The 21,600-nt window shown below is 39.3% G+C and overlaps 1 protein-coding gene across 2 annotated transcripts in view; it reads right to left on the bottom strand.

The window, feature by feature from the left end:
• EPHA7 (EPH receptor A7) overlaps positions 1-21,600 on the bottom strand; it is a 290,299-nt gene that overhangs the window by 11,660 nt on the left and 257,039 nt on the right. Inside the window, exons 8-14 of one of the 2 annotated variants that reach the window (XM_019520196.1) lie at positions 16,481-16,589; positions 15,700-15,755; positions 12,054-12,179; positions 6,024-6,209; positions 5,406-5,467; positions 4,247-4,456; positions 2,677-2,826 (exon numbers count right to left, since the gene is read on the bottom strand). In XM_019520196.1, the coding sequence (XP_019375741.1) occupies positions 2,677-2,826; positions 4,247-4,456; positions 5,406-5,467; positions 6,024-6,209; positions 12,054-12,179; positions 15,700-15,755; positions 16,481-16,589 (899 nt within the window). The remainder of the gene's footprint in view (positions 1-2,676; positions 2,827-4,246; positions 4,457-5,405; positions 5,468-6,023; positions 6,210-12,053; positions 12,180-15,699; positions 15,756-16,480; positions 16,590-21,600) is intronic. The other variant, XM_019520197.1, reaches the window with a different exon arrangement.

Here is a 21,600-nt window from a genome sequence, read left to right as displayed (position 1 = left end):
TTAAATTGCAAGGAGCTGCAATTCCCTTGTTTATTTAGCAGGGATAATACATGTACTTCATTCAGCTGTTCACAATACAAGAAAATAAAGAATACAAAAAAATCTAAAAAGCATACATAGAATCCTTCCCCCCACACCCAGTTTTAAAGTTTTCCCTTTTTCTTTCCAGAAAGATAGATAAGGCTTGCCTTTGAGGCATCTTATATTCCTGTCAGACCCCTTTTATGTTTGAATCTAGTACAGAAGGAAGGTGTCAAAAGAAATGAAACTCTACTGGGTGTCTAGGGAATGTAAATATTTCTCTTTCTCTGCCCCAAGGACTTGTTTGCCCATATTTTGACAGTCCATGAAATCTTTGACACTGAGACCTGTCAAATATTAACAACTTTGCACTGTGCCAAACTGACTCATCATTTAGACTTTTATCTTCTTTATTTTTTTTTTTAACTTTGATGTCGATCATTCAATCAAAAAATAATTTGATATGAGAATCTATCTGGCATTGCTGTCCACCAGATGCATTCTTTTTAAATGCATGTTATCTTTATGAATATATGTTTTAATAAGAAAATTAATAACAAACTCATCTATGACTGGTGAGTAGTTGTTCTATGTCACATTTTACGAATACAAGGATATAGTTAAGTCAGCAATATTAACTTGAAATTAGAAGAGCATATCATTAATGGCTTCTCTGACTCTTAACTTTTTCCAGTTGACTAATAATGAGTTCAAGAAACTAAGATTTAAACAAAAAAATCTCATTAGCACTAAGCTTCAAGTAATAAAACAACAACTCTCCCAAGTATTTGTTACTATTTCTGGAGCCCCCCTCTTGCTTTAGGCCCATAATACGAATCGGAAATTTGTATCAAAGAAATTAATACAGCTTCAGTATTATTGGTTAAACAGTCCATCAGTACAGCAAATTAATGATGCAGGGATTGAGGAAATGAAAAATCATTAAAACTTGATATTTTTTCACTGTATATGAACCTTAGAATATTTCTATTTTTATAATTATGTTTTGAAAAGACAGTTGAGTGTGTATGTGTGCAGGTGCATGCATGAGTGTGCAGGTATGCACATAGAAACAAGGCCTGGAAAAGACCTCTAAGGTCATCAACTCTAGTCTCCTAGTGTTGCAGGCATCGTTTCATCTCTTTATTAAGCATCATCTTAAAACTAGGTAAGTTTTTACTCCCACTATTCTGAAGACTGTTCAAAAAACAAGTTCTGATGGTTTGGGACCTTATAATTTCCAGCATTATATTTATTTGTAGACAGTTTATACTCACTTGTTTTTGTGTCAAAATTATCCTTCAGTTGCAGCTGTAGACAGCAAACATGCCTGCTCTCAGTCTTCATTTTGCTAAACTAAGCAAGCCGAGCTCTTTCAGCCTCCTTTCCTATAATGGATTCTCCTTTCTCCTCATCATCCTAGCAGTCGTTCTCTAAATATTTTTCAGTCTGAGTTTTTCATTCTTGAACATGGGTAGAAGTGGGTCTGGGATTGTACAAAGTGGGGTGTGGGAGCAGTAGCCGGCACTACAGAATTGCCTGCTTCCAACTTTCCTCCCTTCCCCTCTTCCCCCACACTGCATGGGGCAAACCATGCTACCGGAGCAGCAGTCAGGGACCGTTTTAAGTCCCCCAAGTAGGTAGAAATACCCTTCCCCTCCTTGCTTAGAGGCCAATTCCCTCCTCTGCCTGCCACTGTCCCCACTGTCCTGGAAAGCAAGTGAAGCTCCAGAGTTGCTTCTGCCCAGCTTCAGCTGGCATGGCTGGGGTCAGGTTCAGCCTGGGACAGTGGTGGTGCTTAGTGGTTTCCACTCCCTGTGCCTGCTCCTGGGCTGATCAAGAGCTTGCTCACTGCCACTACAGTCCTGGGCTGAGTCTGGCTCCCACACAGCCCAGCTGGAGAAAGCAGGAGTGGTTCTACAACTCGCCTTGCCCCCCTGGGTCAGTGGGGACAGCAGCATTGGCAGGTGTGAGAGGGGGAAGAGAGGAGAGGAGGGGGCATGCTTCGGAGCATGGAGGAGAAGGGAGTGGGGGATTTCTCACCTGCTTGGGGGGCTTTAAAAAAGTCCTTGGCTGCTACTCCTGTGGCATGGTTAGAAAGGGTAGTGTGGTTGTACCACTGTACCCCCTCTGGATCTACCCCGAACACAAGTGGCTCAAATTGTGCACTGGATTTCAGATAAGGTCTCCCAAGTGCCTTGTACAATTAAACTACCTCTTCTGGAAATATCTCACCTAATACATCCTAGGACTACAGCTGTTTTTTTTTCCCACAGCTGCAGCATATTAGCAGCTTGTGGTCAACTCTTGCAATCAGTCAATACACCAAGGTTTTTTTCTTTCTTGGTCTTTTCCAATGGGTGAGCTCCTAGCTTGTAACTGAAGTTTTTGACATTGGGCCGTGACTATGTGACCTTGTATTTTTTACCTGGAATTTCATTCCATTTCAGGTCTCGAGGCTATCTAATTTGTTCTCTATGATAATCCAATTATTTTCTGCATTGATGATAGTAACCTCCTTCCAATCTGATATTTCCCCCTTGAACATTACCTTAGCTAGCTCTTTACCTTCCGTACCTGTGCAAAAGTAAAAGTATTTTACTTATTTATTTCTATGTAGGCTTACACATTTAAAAAAATTTATGCATAACCTACATCTTGATTTGACATATCCCAGTAAGGCCGCTCTCCATAAGACATTACTTCCCACATCACTATTCCATAGCTCCATACGTCACTGGCTGATGTAAATTTGCGATACTGGATGGCTTCTGGAGCTGTCCATCTTACTGGAATTTTCCCACCCTATTAAAAAAATACATATTTTTTAAACAAAATTTCCATAGCATTTCCTTAGCAACAGTTTCAAATTTCCATTAACTGGAACATCAAAAATATGCTATCCACACTGGAATTTTCAAGACTATAAAGGAATCACATGTCTAAAACCTACTGAAATTCCTTAAGGGTTCTTTGAAAACTCACTGATTTCTTTGGTTGAATTCATAGGCTAAATACAGACAGTCAAAAAGCCGGAGGTTGAATCAAGTCAATCTTCATAGGTTAGTCTAAGCTGCGTAGATTGAACCAATAAGGAAGTGAACAGACATTCACTTTTGATTCTGGAAATGCAGCCACATGCTTGCAGTGGTCCAGGCCAGAAGCTGGTGGGGTGTGAGAGCACATCTCCTTACTCAGTTGGAGAAGACAGCTTGGGCCAAGGCTAGCCTGCCCACCCTGTGGGGGGAGGGGCTGTATTAGAGGTGCAAAGCCTCCTAGGATGCTGTGGGACTGTGAGTTAACTTGAATCTGGAGGGAATCTAGGACAGAAATTCAATGAACCAATTTAACCTAAATCAGTTAAGCCTGATACTACATCAATCCAATTTATCTTAAACAAGTTTTGGCCATTTTAAAGCGGTTTATGTGCATTGAACTTCTGCTGTATTACAGAATTGAACTGGTTTCCGATCACTTATACCAGTTTATGTGTAACTGTTGTCCCTAGCCATAGGAGCCAGATATAAGCTTTGGCTGAACACATAAGTGTCAGCTTTGTACCCTCTCTCTGGATTGTTGAAAACAGGCTCAATACAGATGTTACTGTCCATAGCATGAGTGAACACGCAGGCTGAGAGTAGAAAGGGACTGGAAATGAAACTGGCAAGACACACGAGTAAGGGAGTTGATTGCCCCAACTGTAGCAAAGTGATCCCTCTGGGCGCACATACACATGCAATTAATTTGACTGAATAAATTCTGGAACAGTTTTCGCCAGAGTTTATTGCACCCGGGCACCATGTTTATACTTAAGCCTGGGACCGCAGCACATTGAGTCAGGTAGGAGCAGCCTTGACTGGCAGGGAGCCTGGGGAGCCCTGCTGCCATTTTGAAGTGTGGGAACACTGAATGCACGAGACGTGGAGACTGCTACAGCATGCTAATTAGCCTGGATGCTCTGCTCTGATGCACTGTAATTCATAGTTCAAACTCTCATGCAAAAAAAAATACCCAACGACACATAGTAACCAACAGTTTTACAAACTTTCAAGAATTGCTTCAAATAAAGGATTATGTTATTAGAAATTATTATAAGTTACTCATAGCCAGGCTTCTGCATAGTATTCCTCAGGCATCTGCATTTGCCCCATTTGTATCCTCAAGAGGATATTGTTCTTTTATTAATAAGGACATCTGCATTCATAAGAATTACTGCTTTTCTTACTGTAGTGGTGTAGACAGCTTCTGGATCATCTTCTATAACTCTGGACAGCCCAAAGTCTGACACTTTACAGACTAGGTTGCTGTTGACAAGAATATTGCGTGCTGCTAGGTCCCTGTGTACATATCCCATATCAGCCAAATATCTCATTCCGGCAGCAATTCCTCTCAGCATTCCCACCAGCTGAATGACTGTAAATTGCCCATCATGTTTCTGGAAGGAAGACCAGAGTAGCAAAACTTGTTAATATAACTGAGGGGGGAAATGAAAATCAGCTTTGCCCATCTGTACTCTACTACTTATTCCCCCAATAAGAATAAACTTAATGACTATATATATATATTAATATATATATATGTTCCAAACAAAATAATAACGGTTCTTGAGAAAGGTACAAATAATTAACCTATTAGAACTAACAGAACTTGCTGTATAAAATCCTAATTAATTTGTGGCAAGACTGACTCTTCCTTAAGTGAACTATTTTATATAACTTTGTTTACAGTTTGCCTACATGTTCTTTACCGTTTATGATGACGAAATTTATCTAGAAAATAAACTGTATTACACTTCTGGGATCAACACTTCAGGTTATCCTAAATACAAGAGATTTATTTATTACATAGAACTGATCAAAAGAACATCATCTTTCTGCTTGCTCAACAGTATTACAAGTCATTCTACATCTTCTGTCTTGTACACATGGGATGTTAAAATAGTGAAGAGACTGCTTGGCAGTTCAGAGAACTCACTCAGCAAATGCTAAATTGCTGCAAAGTGCATTTTCCCCCTCTTTTCCTTCATTTTTCTCTGAAGCACTACTGTACTTCATTTAGGGATTCCTGTGCAGTGACTTCTATCATACTGAAAAAATAAAATGCTATTCTAAAACAGCATGTGCTCACATGATAGGGCTTCAGGTGTCAGTGGTCTTAACCTCACACTAGGATAGTAATCAAAACCATTATTTCTATATCACATTGAATCACTTACAGGTCTAGAATTGTGTCAGTTTGATCCAGTTTGGTCTTCTGATTTATAATCTGATTTTTCGAGGACAATTTAGAGATCTGCTAGTTTCTGCATGCCATATTTCATTTTAGCCTGAAAAAAGTTTTATTATACTAAACTGGTACTGTATATGTTTTCTTTTGGTACTCACCCTGAGAAATGCATCTAGGGCCCCATTCTCCATGTATTCTATTACAATCATGACTGGTTTCCCTAAAAGAAAAAAGGCACATTTTATTTGAGAAACAATAATCTAAACTGAGTGCCTTTTCCTGATAAAGCACATGTTGATCCTTTGAAGAACTGAGTAGTTGAGACATGAGCATTCTTAAAGCCTCCAGCACTGTTACTGGGTTCTAATAAGTCCTTAAATGTTTGCATGGAGCATGGTCATGATTCATAAAATTAAACCGTAGAAATCAAAATGTCAGTGTGTTCTCCTGACTCCTGCTGTGTGAACAGGACTCTGGCAAAATGACACTGCAGATAATATAGAAGGACATACAAAAGCTTATCTCCCTGCATGGTCTAAATGGAACTAGAAAAATAATATATTTCAAAGTACTTCATCTTTTAATCAGGCATGCATCTTAATTTTTTCCTCAGGTTGTAACATAAAGTAAGTATTGTTTCAGTTAGTTACGCATGAGGAGAAAATCCATTAAGAATATGCAGTCAATTTATAATTTGAATCCCTGACCATGGATAAATTAAAGCAATTTCTGCGATTTAACTTATTATCTGTATGACATATCTAGCCACTGCTTACCTCTGGTAACAACCCCTTCTAAGTGAACAACATTGGGGTGGTCAAACTGCCCCATGATGCTTGCTTCACATAGGAAATCTCTCCTCTGTTTCTCTGTATAACCAACTTTCAAGGTTTTTATAGCTACTGCAACATCTCTCTTGCCTGGAAGTTTTAGACGCCCACTGCACACTTCACCAAACTCTCCTAAAATAAAGCAGATTGATTACGAATTACCATGAAGAAACACACACACACACTCACATGTCTACATAGCATCTTCTCTTAGGCTCTGATTCAGCAAGGTACTTAAGTACATGCCCAACATCTACATAGCACTGAGTATAACTAGACTACTCAAAAGCCTGAAGTTACACCCATAATAGCATACATTGCCGAATGAGGGTCTTATGCTGCAAATATCTTGGGACTATTATGTACCTAAGTAAATTTAGACACCAAAGCATGAACTTATTCCACTCTGTTCAAGTCCATGCAAATGCACTAGTGCATCTACCTGTGTAGCAAACTGTCATCATAGTCTTAAAATGAAGCCATGGAAAACAAGTGGGACGATGACCAACCTACTCTTTGTAGTAAGAATTTCAGGGACTTGGACAGATTGGAATAGGAATGTACTTTGGTGCTCAAGAGGTGGAGCAGGATCTGGCCCTTTTTGACAAACCATTCTGAAGAAACCAATAGATGTGTCTTTATAACACATGATTTGTGCATTTTTTCTTGGAAATAAAAACATTAAAAAGGTTTATAAAGAGCCTTATGGGTGTTCTAGGGAACTGTAACTCTGCTACCCCATTTCTTTGCTGTTTTAGGTTGGGTACTTTCCTCACAACTGTTTCTTTACATTGCTATTGGGTTATTCTGAGATAAGGTCTGAATCAAGCTCTACAAAATTATCTGAAGGGAAAATAGATACATTCTGGATTATGAAATGGAAAGTATGGATTAAATTAATCAAATGCACATGGTGATACTCTTGGGATTCTACAAAAGGCATTTTAGCTGGTTAAATAATCTGATCTGGGAAAGAAGGTAAGAAGAGGTAGTCAAATAACCTGTGAAACCTAAATGACCATAATATAGGAGAGAAGTAAGCAGAGTACCTAAAACAGGAAAGAAGGCCATAAGAAAAAGGTGTGATGTCATGGCAAAAAGAAGGTAAACCTATGTCACATTAATATAAATGGGAGACATTACTCAATCCACAAAGGCAGTTAGGGCACATCTTTATCACAGTCTAGTATGCCCCAGAAATATGCTGCTGAGGCTGATCCAGAGTTATCCCTATGTATGCTGGATACTGAGGGCTCAAGTATGGTAGCAGAGGGATACCATAAAGTGTCTACAATGGCATATTTCTAATTCTGAGTGTCTGAGTTAGAAAAGGTAGGTGGGGCATATTTAATGGACACATCACTACTGCAGTGTAGATTGCCCATAGGAAACTAAATTAAGAGTATCCCCCGCAATAGTTCTGGCACCAAATCCAATATTTAGACAACACTGAGTTCCATCTCACTCCGCTCCTGATTAAGAATGCATGCACTCATGTAAGTCCTGATATCACCAGATTGCCCAGAATCCAAGCTCCTACATAAATCCCAATGGGATTTTCAAACCCAATGCCCCCCCCTCCCCAGCATACACAACTTGCTTGTTCTGAATGCTGTTTATAGCAGCACTGAAACAGTGAGTACACATATAGGTTCAGAGTGGTGCAGAGTAGCAGGCCAGGAGATTTTAACCTGGCTGCTCCATAAGCCACTCTCCTCTGGTAGGGGAAGAGAGGAAGAAGGGAGGAGGAAGAGAGGTACTTGCCAATGTCAGAGGTGGGGGCGGGATGAGAGGAAGACAGCTTACCTCCAGTAAACTGAGCCTGATGTGGGTGATGGGGGTGGGAGGGGGAGAGAAAGTAAGCAGTGCCGGCCACAGGGGAGGGGCAAAAAAGAGAGCAGGGAAGGATGTAGAGGGGATCAGCAGCATGGTGCAGGGCAAGGGAGGGGGATGCACTGGGCTGAGCTGCTTGCTGATGATCTCCTATGCTGTGGGCTGGATTCAGTCCCTTCAAGGGCTGGATTTAGCCTAAGCACCATAGGTTAAGCAGCAGTAGTTTAGTGGTTACTGAGGTTATGTGAACCTCATTTCACAAGTGGTTCACATCTCACTTTTGAAATGGGAGCCCATTTTCAAATGCTCATTCTGCCTGATTTGGAAGAGCAAGCTGAAGTACATTTTCCCACACACCTGGTGAATGTGCTAACTATCAAGTATTAAGTGTCTCTCCTACTTGAAGATTTTATTTTTGTACAAATAAATATTCCATGCATCGGGGATGTAAGTCTGACTCCAACTTTGCAAATAATTGGCTTATCCAATAGGGATCTCTATCTTTCTGGCATTTCTCTTTGATTTCCACATTTTCTTCAATGGAAGGGACCGACCTGTCTTAGGATCACAACTCAAGAGAAGGTTCATATTTGAGATTCTTGAGCAGATGGTGGTGCAGGCTGACAGCCCAGTTATATGAGCTTAAACACTTCACTGTCCTCGTATCAACTTATTAGCCTAAATCTCTCCATGCATTGCATAGGGATCCTGGATACCTAACCTGGAGCTTTCATTTCCCCTGGGCAACAAGACACCTTAAAATTAGGATAGCCTTCCTTCTGCAATTCTTAAAATACAGTTCAGTAGTAATGCCAGCCACCAGAAAGAACCTAGCCACGAGAGCTGATTGGAGGACAATCCTCTTTCATAGTAACTTTCCACGTATTGATATTTATTTTCATTCCATATTGAAAACACATCATATCCACGTGCCACATTTTACAGCCTGGCAGAAACCCAGCTTTGCCCTATTGAGAGAAGAGTCTTGTTATTTCTGGCCAAGTCCAGTGAACTGAATATAAGCTTCTCATGTCCCAGGCCACTACCTGAATCATACATCTCTACAATCTTTCTTTCTCTCTCCCAACAAAACAGTACATTTTGCTAAAAGGATCCCCACAGAAGATCCCAAAAGACAAGGCTAGAAATTCATGCAACACTACATGGCCAAATGCCCATTGGCTCAACATGAAGTAAGTTAAAACAAAAGATCTATGGCCTGACTAGGGACTCACCATACACACTAACCCCTGTGTTTAACAAGTGACATTCCTGTGTGTAGCAGGATAACAGTGAAATTATGGCCAAGAAAACCATACAACCCTCCTGAAAATTTAGTGCATGCAGATTTGCACCCCACTGGTCTGAGGTAGGCACAGTGCTGCTCAAGAATCAATGTGCTGTCATAGCTTGGAATAGTCAAATGATGCTTTTGTGACTGTTGCTAGCAAATATTCCATACTTTTCTTTAATGTATATTGTATGGTAGCCTCCGTCTATGAATCACCTTTTTTCAGTCCTGCTATTTCAACACCACCCACTGATTAGAATCACAGCTAAACCCAGCACAAATGATTCTGGTACCATATTAGAATTTGCCTCTAATTTACATTCTTCAGAATACCCACTCCTGATGCACAGAAGTCTGCTCTTGCCTATGTCTGTGTAAACCCCAAGTAAGCCCACTAAAGCCAATAGACTTATTCTGGATTTACACTGATGTAACAGAGAAAAGAACTGGAATCTGCATTATGAATTATATCATTTTTACAGGTATTCTTTTTTTCTAATTTTTTGCTCAAAGTGAGTGCATTAAAAACATTCTAGAAGAGCCACATAAACTCTTAGGTCCTGAATTGATGATGTGGCAGTCTCTTACTCCAAACCAACAAATGTCTAATTAAATGTTTTTAAAGTACTAATAGAGCAGGGCTGGAGGGCCACTTCAAATGTTTTGGTGAGCTACTGAGGTGTTTTGGGAGTGGAAGAAGGTGCAACTGATTCTATCTGGCCATAGGCCCATCTACCCCAGACCTACTACCAGGGCCTGGGGCAGAGCCGTGATCCACTCCCCACACATCCCTGCAACAGGCACCAGTTCTGCAGACAGAGACATGTGGGGATCAGATTGTGACTCTGCCCCAGGCCTTGGCCCCATGCTGTCATCGCCTTGCGATCCTGGCCCTGGCCCTGGCTGTGCATCTCACTCCTGGATGCTGCTCCCTGCCCACTTGCAGCTCCATCCCATGTGCCCAGCTGAGTGCCCCTGCTCACAGGGGTCCCAGGCTGGTCTCCATGGAGGCCCTGCCTGCCCATCCATTTCTTCCAGCGCCCCTGGTGGTGGATACAGAGCTGACTGACACTGGCAGTTGGGTAGAGCAAGCTGCTTTGTAAGGGGCTGCCAGGTAGTTGAGTCCAGCTGCTGTGCTGTCCTTGGCCTGCCACATACTCAGGGGCAGCAGTACCAGCCACACATGCCACAGCCTGGGCTGTCACCTGCACTTGGATTAGGCAGGGCTGAGGGACCCGCTGTGGGCCAGATAGAATCCCTTGGCAGGCCAGATCTGGCCCGTGGGCCATAGTTTGCTCACCCCTGCAATAAAGGATGCGATCCTTGTAGCATAAAAATAACACTACATTGAAAACAAACACACTGCTGTTACTAGTACTGCAATAAGTGCTGATTATTAAAAACTAGATTCCTATGGCCTTGCCCATTTTGAGTAATAACTACCGAATTCATGGCAGAAGTGGGGTGTGCTGTGGCTCCTTTAATCTTGCAGGTTCTGCTGTGGCCCCTCTCCCCTCCTCCCACTGATTGGTAGAGAGGCCTGCTTGTGGCTCGTTCTTGATCAGTGGGGAGGTAAAAAATGTAGTTTTAAATACGGCACCATTTTTGCCTCCCACCATTGATTAGCTGAGGGGCCCTGGACAACCCTGCTGTTTGCTGCTGACTGATGAGGAGGCATAAATGGCGCAATGCTTAAAACCGTGGTTTTAGCTTCCCTGCTGATAAGGAGGGAGCAGCGGGATCCTCCTCTAATCAGCAGTGGGGGAGCAGGGGAAGAGGGGTGAGGTGTGCACAAGGGAATATGGAAGTTTAAAGGACCTGCCACATATTTTACTTCCACCGTGAATTCGGTAGGTCCCTAGCAATAACTTACTTCTGAAACAGTTCTACTAATATCAGTGGGACTTCTCCTGAAGAAAGATATCATTCAATACAAGTAAGTATGTAAATAAGGCAATATGAATTTGATAGCAGATTATTAACAAATTTGAAGCATTGTAAATTTCTTATTGTTTAAAATATAGCACTTTTAGAGATTTTATTTTTAAATGTAATTGTTGTATATCATTTACAATGTATATTGAACTATGGTAGGGTGATTTTTAAAAATATTATAATATTACTTATAGAACAAGAGGAAAGCAAAAGAATGTTTCCTTTGGAAGTCCAAAGCATTTGATATTTTTTCTTCCCTATGGAAACTTAATCTCACTACATAAAAATGCCACAAGTGCAAACAAATGAAACTGCTTTTATAGAGCACAAACACCATGGCTTAAGCAGATGGCACACAGTTCAAGACGAAGAAAAGCAGTGTAATGCCAGTACAGTTATAATCAGTCACAAGAGGTAAAACAAAGCTTTTTTGTGATAATAAAATATAAAAAAAGAAAATACAAGAAACAGCAGTTTTAAAGAAGATCTTATATAAAACCAAGACCTCATTAGTTGATATGTAAGTTTGCAGGCCTACTATCCTTATTCATATGAGTAAACACAGAGCGGTTAAAAGGACTCCTTATGGGAGACAGGGATCAAGATTTGCATTCATGTCCAACATCTTTACTCTGACAATGAATAATAGGTAGCAAAATCAATGCTTTTCACAAAATGTTGTTTTCAGTTTTTTTAAGCAGATACAGAATTAGAAGCACACAAGCTTCAATGGCATGCAAGCTTCTTCATTTTTTATTTAATTTTTTTTTAACAGTGCAGCTTCATTGCTCCTAACCGCTCTGGTAAATGCAAAAAGTTCTATACTAGAGGTATAATTATTTGCCTGTCATTATGATGTATGAGTTTCGATCCTGGCTAAATGGAACAGTTGAATAAGGAAGCCACAGCAGCCTTACCTGCACCAATCACACGCTCAATTTTAATACAAGAGGCATCTAGCTCCTTGGCGAATTGATGGACAGCTCTATTTGGGTCCTCGTAGGTTTCAGGGTCAATGTAGGTTTTGGTGCCTGGAAATTTAACTGTAATGATGTAAGAAAGCATGACTGTGATGAAGCAAAACACTTATTGTGCAGTCAGCCCAGGAATTTCATTATGCAGTGTTCCTTGGAACAGTGAACCTGATTCCACACCACCTGAATCAGAGCAGCTTTAAGAGGCAATTTGAGGCTTAGCCATCATTTGCAAGTTTCCTGACACAGTTACTTGATCCTATCTCAAACAATGACCAAAATTAGCAATTATATCTCTTGTTTGTAGTAAAAGATACTAAGTGGAGATCTATGGATGAAAAGCAATCTAAAAAAAAAGAAAGAAATGGGTAAAAGAAGCAACATTCTTCCTTCCTCTAAAAAATTATGAGAGCTTACCCTCCTCTCCAATCTTGGGGAAGGACTTCTCCCTTACATCGCTGTCTTACTACCTTAAGCGGGCATTGAGAGCTCCCACATTTCAAACCTTACCAACCTACTGAATGTAACAGTGATTATAGAATACCATTATAGATAAACTATGAATTATTGAGATACAAGAAATGGATCAAGAACCAATTCAATACATAGATTACTTTAATCTGGTGTTTTAGCACATGGTTACTTTGTAATTTCTTTATTAAAACTGAATTTGTTTTACATCTGGACACATAACGAAAAGGAACTTGCATGGCGTGTGTCCTGGTATGTTTCAAACATTATTGAAAAGTCATATAATGGGGAAAAACGAACACATACTAGAGACACAGAATTTGAAGAATTAACTCAATTACCATAATTACAACAAAAATAATTTAAGATTTTGCTGAGGAATTAATTTTAGCTGCTTTTTAGCAGAGACATTTCAAGTTTCTGAGCTGATAAACAATTATTTTCATTTTTGCCAAACAAGAAGACCATGGAGGGAGAAGAAAACAACTGGCTAATCTCCTACACTGTGCTTTTAAGCAGGGAGACGGAGAGTAAACCATCCTCTTGTGTTTGTGATAAGGGACCTAGATTGGAGGTAACCTTGTGAATCTCTAATGGGCCTCTGACGGTTCTTTATTCAAGCTGTCATAAAACATTTTGACAGGTCAAAGCCATCTTGGCATACCAATGTGAAATAGTGCTGGCTTGGATTTGAAGACATTGTTAGAAGAAAATGGTAGGAGGAAACAAAATGTAAATTGGAATTGTCTGACTAAACTCCTCCATTGTGTTTATATCTTAAATGTAGCACTTGGGGCCATGGAAAGTTGAGGGGGATTGAAATAAAAGATTGGACATTCTATTAAATTCACTCTCTAAAAGCTAGTTAAATGGTTGCTTTCAAGTTGCTGTGAAAATTCAATCTGGTGTCTTAGCATATTAGAAAATTGCCTTGATGCCAAGGAACAAAAGGACACCAAATTCTAAATAGCTACTGACCATGGCACTGGTGTTTTATCTCACTCTGGATATGGTCATCAAATCAAATTAAATGCAAAACGTTCGATTAACAGGGATTAAAAAAGTATTTTGGTAAAACAGTGATTTATAATATTTCATGCTACAGTGTAAATGAGATATTGTATGTTAACTGTTCTGAGTTTCTATTTATTGGATTTTAGATAATTAGATTTTCAGGAAGGAAGACTATCTCAGAATGCCTTGATCAGCACCAGTTTCCTTATTATTCCTCTATGTTTTCTATGAATCACAGAACTTAAAGATGACTATTCATAACAAAGACTGGTGACTGGAATTTTTTTGCCAGTATATTCCCTCTTCCTTTACAGGCAAATAAAATGAAATGCAATTGATTTTTTCCCTCAGAAATATAAATGATATTTAAAAGGTGAAAACAAAGTGGATGTTTTGGAAAGCATAAAGTCTACTGAAAACAGTAGGAGGCAATTATCAAACATCTGGCTCCCAGTCGCTATATCTGAAGAGCAGCAGATTTTTGATGCATTCTTAAAAAGACAAGGCTGAAGAATATGTGACAATTAATACTCATTCTATTATTATTTAACACCTTTTACATATAGTATCATAGGTTGTTTGACTGAGACTATAACAATATCACTACTTGGTTAATACACTGCACATAAATGAAGTGATTTTAAGTAGCAACTCATCTCAACTCAGGAAGCATGAATGAATCCAGGCTGATCTAATTTTGTCATGCCAGAAAGGTCAGATAGAAACCCTAACAACAATTTGACTCACATTTTTGGAAAGCACTCCTAATTTAAAGAATTCTGTATTAAGGAGATGCTAGAACATATGTTTTGTGCCTGGTACCCATCTCATCTGCACACTCCAATTAAAGATTATGCTATATAGTTTTAATACAAGCAATACAAAATGTTTATTGGATTAAGCCTACAGAAGCAGTGGTTGGAAGAAATAAAGACTACCTGTAGCATAGTATGAATAAATAGAATTCTACTAATAGGAAAGTTACAAGGACAAAAAAGTATGCTGACATTAACAGAGAACTGCTCTGCATTGAAACTTAAAATCAGTTTTGTCATATTTCAGGGTGCTATATTACATCCTTAAACATATACTTTTAGCTAGTTTTACTATATTTGTTAAAGTAGTCTGTGTTTCTTCTAAGTCTTGGGACAATTTTTCAAAATGAGATGTTTCAAATTTTCATCTAAGACTCTTGTTAACTTTTAAAATAAAAAGTATTAAAACAATCTGAAGACAAGAGGCCAGATTTTATGCTGCCAATTAGGAATGTAATGGGACTCAGTGGCTTAAATGTGAGGCTATTCTACTTTGCCCGAGTCCCTGAAAAACTGTTCTCCTCATTTTTGCTGTTTTCTTTCATTCAGTTTGAAAGGTGAGATCACAGTGGATGAAAAAATAGATTAATGGATTTAATTAATTATTCACACAGCCCTTGTATGAGCCAAACCAGCACAACTGAATTTGGTGCTAACAATTTTGGGTGCTAATTTGCAACTCAACAATTGAATCTAGAGGCAGAGTAGAAAAAGAGAAGATATGCAGAGTAACTAAACAGCAGAGGGTTTCTTTCCCATCACATATACTATTCTCTCTGAATATTACAGTTTATGGATGTTGAAGATACAGAGTTCACAGTAGCAGAAAACAGTTTTTGAGCAGAACAGCATCACTACTGGGGTGATACAGCAACCCTCAATTTCTTAATCAGAAGTCTGCCTGAGGTAAAGATCAGATAACCAGTTTGCTAAGGACCTATCAATTACAGTATCTCAGGGGGGATCATTAGGATGGTGTGAAACACTTATTCAACAAGCAACCAAAGAAAAAAATGCAGAATGGAAACATCTGTATATTATACAAATATATATAGAATGGTGTGAGCAATGGTGATTTTAATCTGTGTCCTTTTCTGTGTAGGTCATGTATTTTTATGGTTTTTAACTTAACACTGGCTGTTTACATAGGATTTTAGATTTATTATAGTCCTTTCTCTAACGGAATGTTGTTTTAGTACTGTCCATATTCCATTACTGCCAATCCCAATGTCTTATAATTGGGTTAGGAATTCCTGAGGGGGGTTGGGGAAAAAAAGCAAAACACTTACAATGAAAGTAAAGTTCTTCATCCCCTTCTTGATCAGCTTTGCTATAACCACAGTGCCTGAAAAGAAAGAGTCTAGTTTTACTGGAAAATAATGATTTACTTCTGCACATTTAAAATGTTCTACTGGCTTCCATTTTGCAGGCTGGGATTTTCAGTCATTGAGCACCAGTGTCCCCCAGGCCCTTTAAAAATCCCAGCTGTAATTCTCATTAAAGCAGCGTTTTAAATAAAACATGAACAGTTCTAATCAAAAGACTTTTGTATCTAATAATAATTATTGGGAAGAGTCCTAAGGCTTAAGCAACAAAAGTTTAGTCCTCATTAAAAGAACTTTCTGTGATGCTATCAGTAAAACAAACTGCAGATTAACAGGTTTGGAAAAAAGAAGCAGTAGTCTGTTTCTCTTATTATTTTTTAATGATTCTCTCTTAAATTTATTACCACAACTCTTCTTCCCAAGTGCAATCTCATTTGAATGGCAGCATATCAAACTTCTCCATGAGTGAGGAATTCAACAGAAAATGGACTTTCAGGGATCTGGTCACAGACTCTTGCAAACAGTTATATTTAGAATACTCATACAGTAAGACAAAAAATGTCTCAAGCTACTTTTAAACGAAAAACAAATGAGATAATTTTTTATCCTTAAATGGAATTCATATCTAAAATGTCATTATCAGATTAAACACAGCGTTTAATTTCCATTTATGGACAATAAGATAAAGGCTGATATAATGCTACAACAAGGCTAGAAATGCCCACAACCACACAATGTATAATACCTTCGTCCAATGATGAATCCAAACACCATGAAGACCAGAATGATGGTGCCTGCCACAGCAACCACCGCTATGATAATGACTGGATTCTGTTCACTGGAAACGGCTGTGGCTACAGACAGAGTAGAGGCAGAGGTTAATTTTAAAATATACTGTATAAAGGGACAGCAAAGGTTAAATAAACCCTCGTATATCACAGACTGATAGTTTACCTCTTATGTAACTTGAAACTAAGAGTAGACATTAAATGTTATGATAAGATTAGTCTAAAGAAAGGAAGGACCTATCGTAAAATTTGCTAGAAATGTTGAGTGAACTAATGAGAATCTATTGGGAACAATATCCTAAAAAGTGAGATGATATTTTAGTTGAAAAGCATACAATAATTATTTTCTTGACCCTAAAGAAATCTGACCTAGCTAACCTAAAAACCTAGTCTACCCATTGTTATGCTTTGTCTTGTTTTTAATTTTATGATAACTGTTGCTATTATTTATTATTTACTGATACCATCCACAGCATGAGGCACTTTCCAAATACAAAGGAAGATACTGTCTCTTTCAAAATGCCTATCCTTCAATAAACCTGTATATTACTACTCTTTGTAATCAATTATGCCAATGCCATTAATCTATGCAAATATATGTATGCCACATTAATGTATACTGGCCACATCTACATAAGATGCTGACCGTGTATTAGCTCATTACTACTGTGCAGTAGTGCCATGCGGCACAAAGTGTGATGCAACGCTACTGCACAGTAATAATGAGCTACTATACAGTCAGTGTCACCAAGAAGCCATTCAGGAATACTATTGTACAGTAACACTGGTTACTGCACGGACATTTAATACTTGTGTATGCAAGTAGTAAATGACTGCACAGTAACAACTGTGCAGTCAGCATCTTGCCACTGAGGTTATAAACACTCTTCTTAAGAAAACTTGATGTTGTAAAACATGCTGCTTGCTTTCCATACAAAGGGGGCCACATACTAAATCACAGCAAATTAACAGAGCTCTGATGAAATTTTTGGAGCTATGCTGCTTTACCAGTGCTGAGAATCTGACCCAACAAGTTTAAAATCCACATCACTCAGTGATGCTGGGGAAAAAAAAAATTATTGTGGAAGTGTGAGTCATCTGGAAGCAATGAAGTGATAAGAGCAAGAAAGTAAGGTGACGGTTGATTAAGTGAATCTGAGATAGCACATTTATATGATTAACCTTTTGTACTGCTAACTTAACAAAACAGCCTATACCAGGAATTCTGCAAATTCCACAAGCCTGTAGCCATAGAAAGAACCTCAGATTTAGGTTCCTATTGCAGAATTCATAGGTTTCCATAGAAACAAACAAACACAGATGTTTTCTTTGCTCTGTTTGGCAGCAGGTGAGCCCATCAATGTGATCCCTTTGTTTCTGACAGTGACCAGTACCAGCTGCTTTCCAGGGACTTGCGACAAACTCTTCAGTAGATAGTAACCTGCCTGTTTTGAAACTGTTCTCCTAAGCCTTGAAAGTATGAAGAATGTATAAACATGAGGATTCAAAGCACTTCCAAAATATATAGTTTATAACATATAACCTGTGGAAATTCTCATTATTTATATAAATGTCTTCTCTTTAATCCTTAGCATACAGAAATGAATGTTTGCTTTGAGAAACTATTGTCACCGTGGTTTTCATTATAGAATTTATAGAACAGGAACACCCATTGGAGCCATGTACACTGGATCTCTATATATTTTCATGCAAAGGCATAAACAGCAGAGCAGCTGTGATCCTCCCTCAGTTCCCTTGCCATTCAAAGTCTGAAAGTGAGGAATGAAAGACAGACTGCGGGATTCACATGGAGTGCAACATTTACAAGAAAAATGGTTTATATAAGTTGGGGAACCATTGTTTTTTGTTTTGAGGAGTTGTGTGTGGATCCCTCTGTGACTAGCAAATAATATCATCCATGGATGATGGGAACAGGAATTCTCATTTTCATCAGCTGAAAAGATATTGGAACACTGCTCTCCCAACCTTGGCATCTGATCTAGCAGCTAAAATCAGTGCATAATGCTTGCAGATTGGTGCATGTGAATGTGCTGCTCTGCATAGCAACCTTTCAGATTTTAGATACTGACATGGTTCAAAAGTAGGCAAAGACATTGCATGGTTTCTGGTACATGGAAAGTGAGGATTATTGGCTAACTGGTAACAGAGATAAGATATAATGCCTCATCTATTTTTGTAAGCTTGGAAATTAAATAGCTTAGTCCACGGAGTGCTTTGCTGTAGTCACAAATAGATGTGAGGACAGTCTTTCTATGGTGCTCAACCAGTCTTCATCTACCAGTTATATCAGTCATTTGCAGTGAGTAGATGACTTATCTTGCAACACCAGGTCTGGGCAGTCTGATTGGAGGTTGCACTGGCAATAAGTCTGTCAAATCAAAATTGTGTTGGCTACTAGGACCTACAAGAATGAGAACTGACTGATCTCACCAGCTAATCCTAAAGGCAATCACCCTCAGGTTTAGCAAAACTGATGGGAAGGGGTGAAGGATTTCTTCAGTGACCACATATTCTTGGTGGCACACTGAGTGCTTCATAAGTCTGTCACATCATTATTGTCTCTTGGCAGATGCAAAGCAAATAGGGTTATATTTAGTAGGGGTGCATGAAAGAGGCCGTATTTGATTCAGATTCAGCCCAAATTGGGGACAGCGATTTGATTTCTTGATTCGGATCACTGTCCCAATTTGATTTGGCCAAATCTGAATAATGAGGATTCAATGCTGATTTGGAGAATCAGTGATCCAGCCATAGACACAGCTTTAAATGTTTTTTCTACATACCTCAAGGTACCAGATGTGGCTTGTGAATGCTGCGATGGTGGGGCAGATAGAGTGTCCCACAGGAGTGCAGGGGTGCCCCCCGCATGCTTGGTGGCGAACCTGGATGTGGACTGGAAGTGCTTCTGGTCCACTTCCGGGTCTGCTGCTGAGTGCCCTGGGGACCCCCCCACGGTCCTCGGGATGCTCCATCCACCCCACCATCTCAGCATTCATGAGCCATGCCTGGTACTTTGAGGTATGTGGAAAAAACATTTAAAGCTGTGTCTATGTCAAAATCATCAAATCTTTCCTAATCTCTCTGAATCAATTCAGAGGGTTCCGATTCGATTCAGAGAGATTAAAGGATCTCCTGATTTGATTTGGATTCGGAGATTCGGCCACCGAATTGGTATGAATCTCCGTTGAATCGAATCAGCAACTGAAGCCTTGCACAACCCTAATATTTAGCCCATGATAGCATTTCCATAGGTTCCATGTACAACAATTCTGTACAGAATTCAGATTCTGTTCAACAATCTATAGAAGCATGACCCCCCTTCCAGTCTTGATTTATGTATCTAAATTACCAAGTGTCATAATACAACATACAAGCCAATCTGATAGCTCTTAGGTATATGACATGTATATGGAGTTCCACATTTTCTGGGGCCAATGGTCCTTATACCATTAAATGGTCCCTGGCCCATTCCTAATGCGTTTATAGCTAACAATGGCAACAAGGTCATGAATGTTATCATTTTGGGACACCGCAGCCACCAAATTACTAATAAGAAGATGGGAATGAAGTAGGATTAGAACTTTCTTTGCAAACAGTATCACCTATAGTTGCAAAATATTGTGAATAAGTAATATTGTAATGTAAAATAATCTATAATGTCACAGTCCAATGTGACATTACCATGTTGACTAAAGACTGAACACAACAGAATCTGTCCTCTACTTTGTAAGTCCTTTCTTACACCTGTTCTGGCCCTGTTGACCTTGATAACATAATATATCACAGTGTATCAGGAGGCCCGATCAAATGAACAAAGAACCAAAGCACAGTTTAGGCTTATTAGCTTCCTGATGTAATCTCTATCTGACAAGCCAGTCATCTAACTGGATTAACATGGACATCCTTTTTCCTCTGGGTTTCCTACTGCCATAGTGAGGCATGTCATAAAAACTCTCAGTGCTGTGAGAATCCGGAAGTGTGTGCCTTATACTGGTAATGATTCTGCCTCATGGTTAATCTCAGATACTTCCTGAGGACTCATGAATGGCAATATGGAAGTACATGCCTTGTAAATAGGAAGTCATGAACCGATCCTGACTTTTATAGTAATGGAATGACTGAGATGAGTATTACCATCCTCAATCTGAGGCAGCAATTTGTTCAGTCTCCTCAGATCTAGGAGATCCCTTTTCTTCTTCAGACTAAGGAAATATTGGTAATATAGATATTCCGTCAGGATCTCTTCCATAGCTCCTACAAAAAGCAACAAGGTCACTTTTTTGTAAAGGGGTCTCATGAGGAGGGTCCCTGAAAAAGAATATGCAAGTGAGTTAGGGAAGGGGGCAAGGGAAGTAATGGAATGTAGTAGTCATGGAAGATGATGTCCCACACCCATTCCTTGGTTCTAATCTCTGAACATGTTCAGTGGGAGACTGGCTCTGGAGTAGTAATGATGTTGCTCTCCATACCTCAGTCATAGCCTTAGCCAAATGTTTAGTTGAGGAGGAAAATTAAACATACCCTTTTATATAAGAGGGTCACTTTCACAACAGATATTGCACTTGATTACAGAGGGAATAGGGTGTTTTTTGCATGACCTTGTACTGCAAAAACTCAGGTATAGCGCTGGAGTATAGATCCCTACAGATCTCAGCATTGTGTTTGAAACTTTGAGGGAATGGACTGCTTTGTTTATTCAGTTTATGAAGAGCTCTAGTCCTCAAAAAGAAGTTCTTCTATTATCGCACAGACTTCTTTCAGAATCCCTGATCTCTGTCAGCTGGAGTTTTGGCGCATTGTAATGTTAGTAGTCATGGATAAAATGGTCATATCATATTGTTGCTCATAGAACTGTTTTTTATTATTTGCCCTTCCTTGAGTGCACTTTACAGATTTCCTTATAGTCCTGAAATAACTTAGATATCAAGGGAAAAATTTCTCTCACATCTCATAGTTTCATAGTTGGTAGGGTCAGAAGAGACCTGAGCAGATCATCAAGTCCGATCCCCTGCCATGGCAGGAAAAAGTACTGGGGTCAAATGACCCCAGCAAGGTG

Source organism: Gavialis gangeticus, unplaced genomic scaffold (assembly GCF_001723915.1).
Source record: "Gavialis gangeticus isolate Ggan-Ray unplaced genomic scaffold, GavGan_comp1, whole genome shotgun sequence".
Classification (NCBI taxonomy): Eukaryota; Metazoa; Chordata; order Crocodylia; family Gavialidae; genus Gavialis; species Gavialis gangeticus.
Note: the sequence above shows the minus strand (reverse complement) of the source record. Positions and strands in the feature narration are given on the sequence as shown.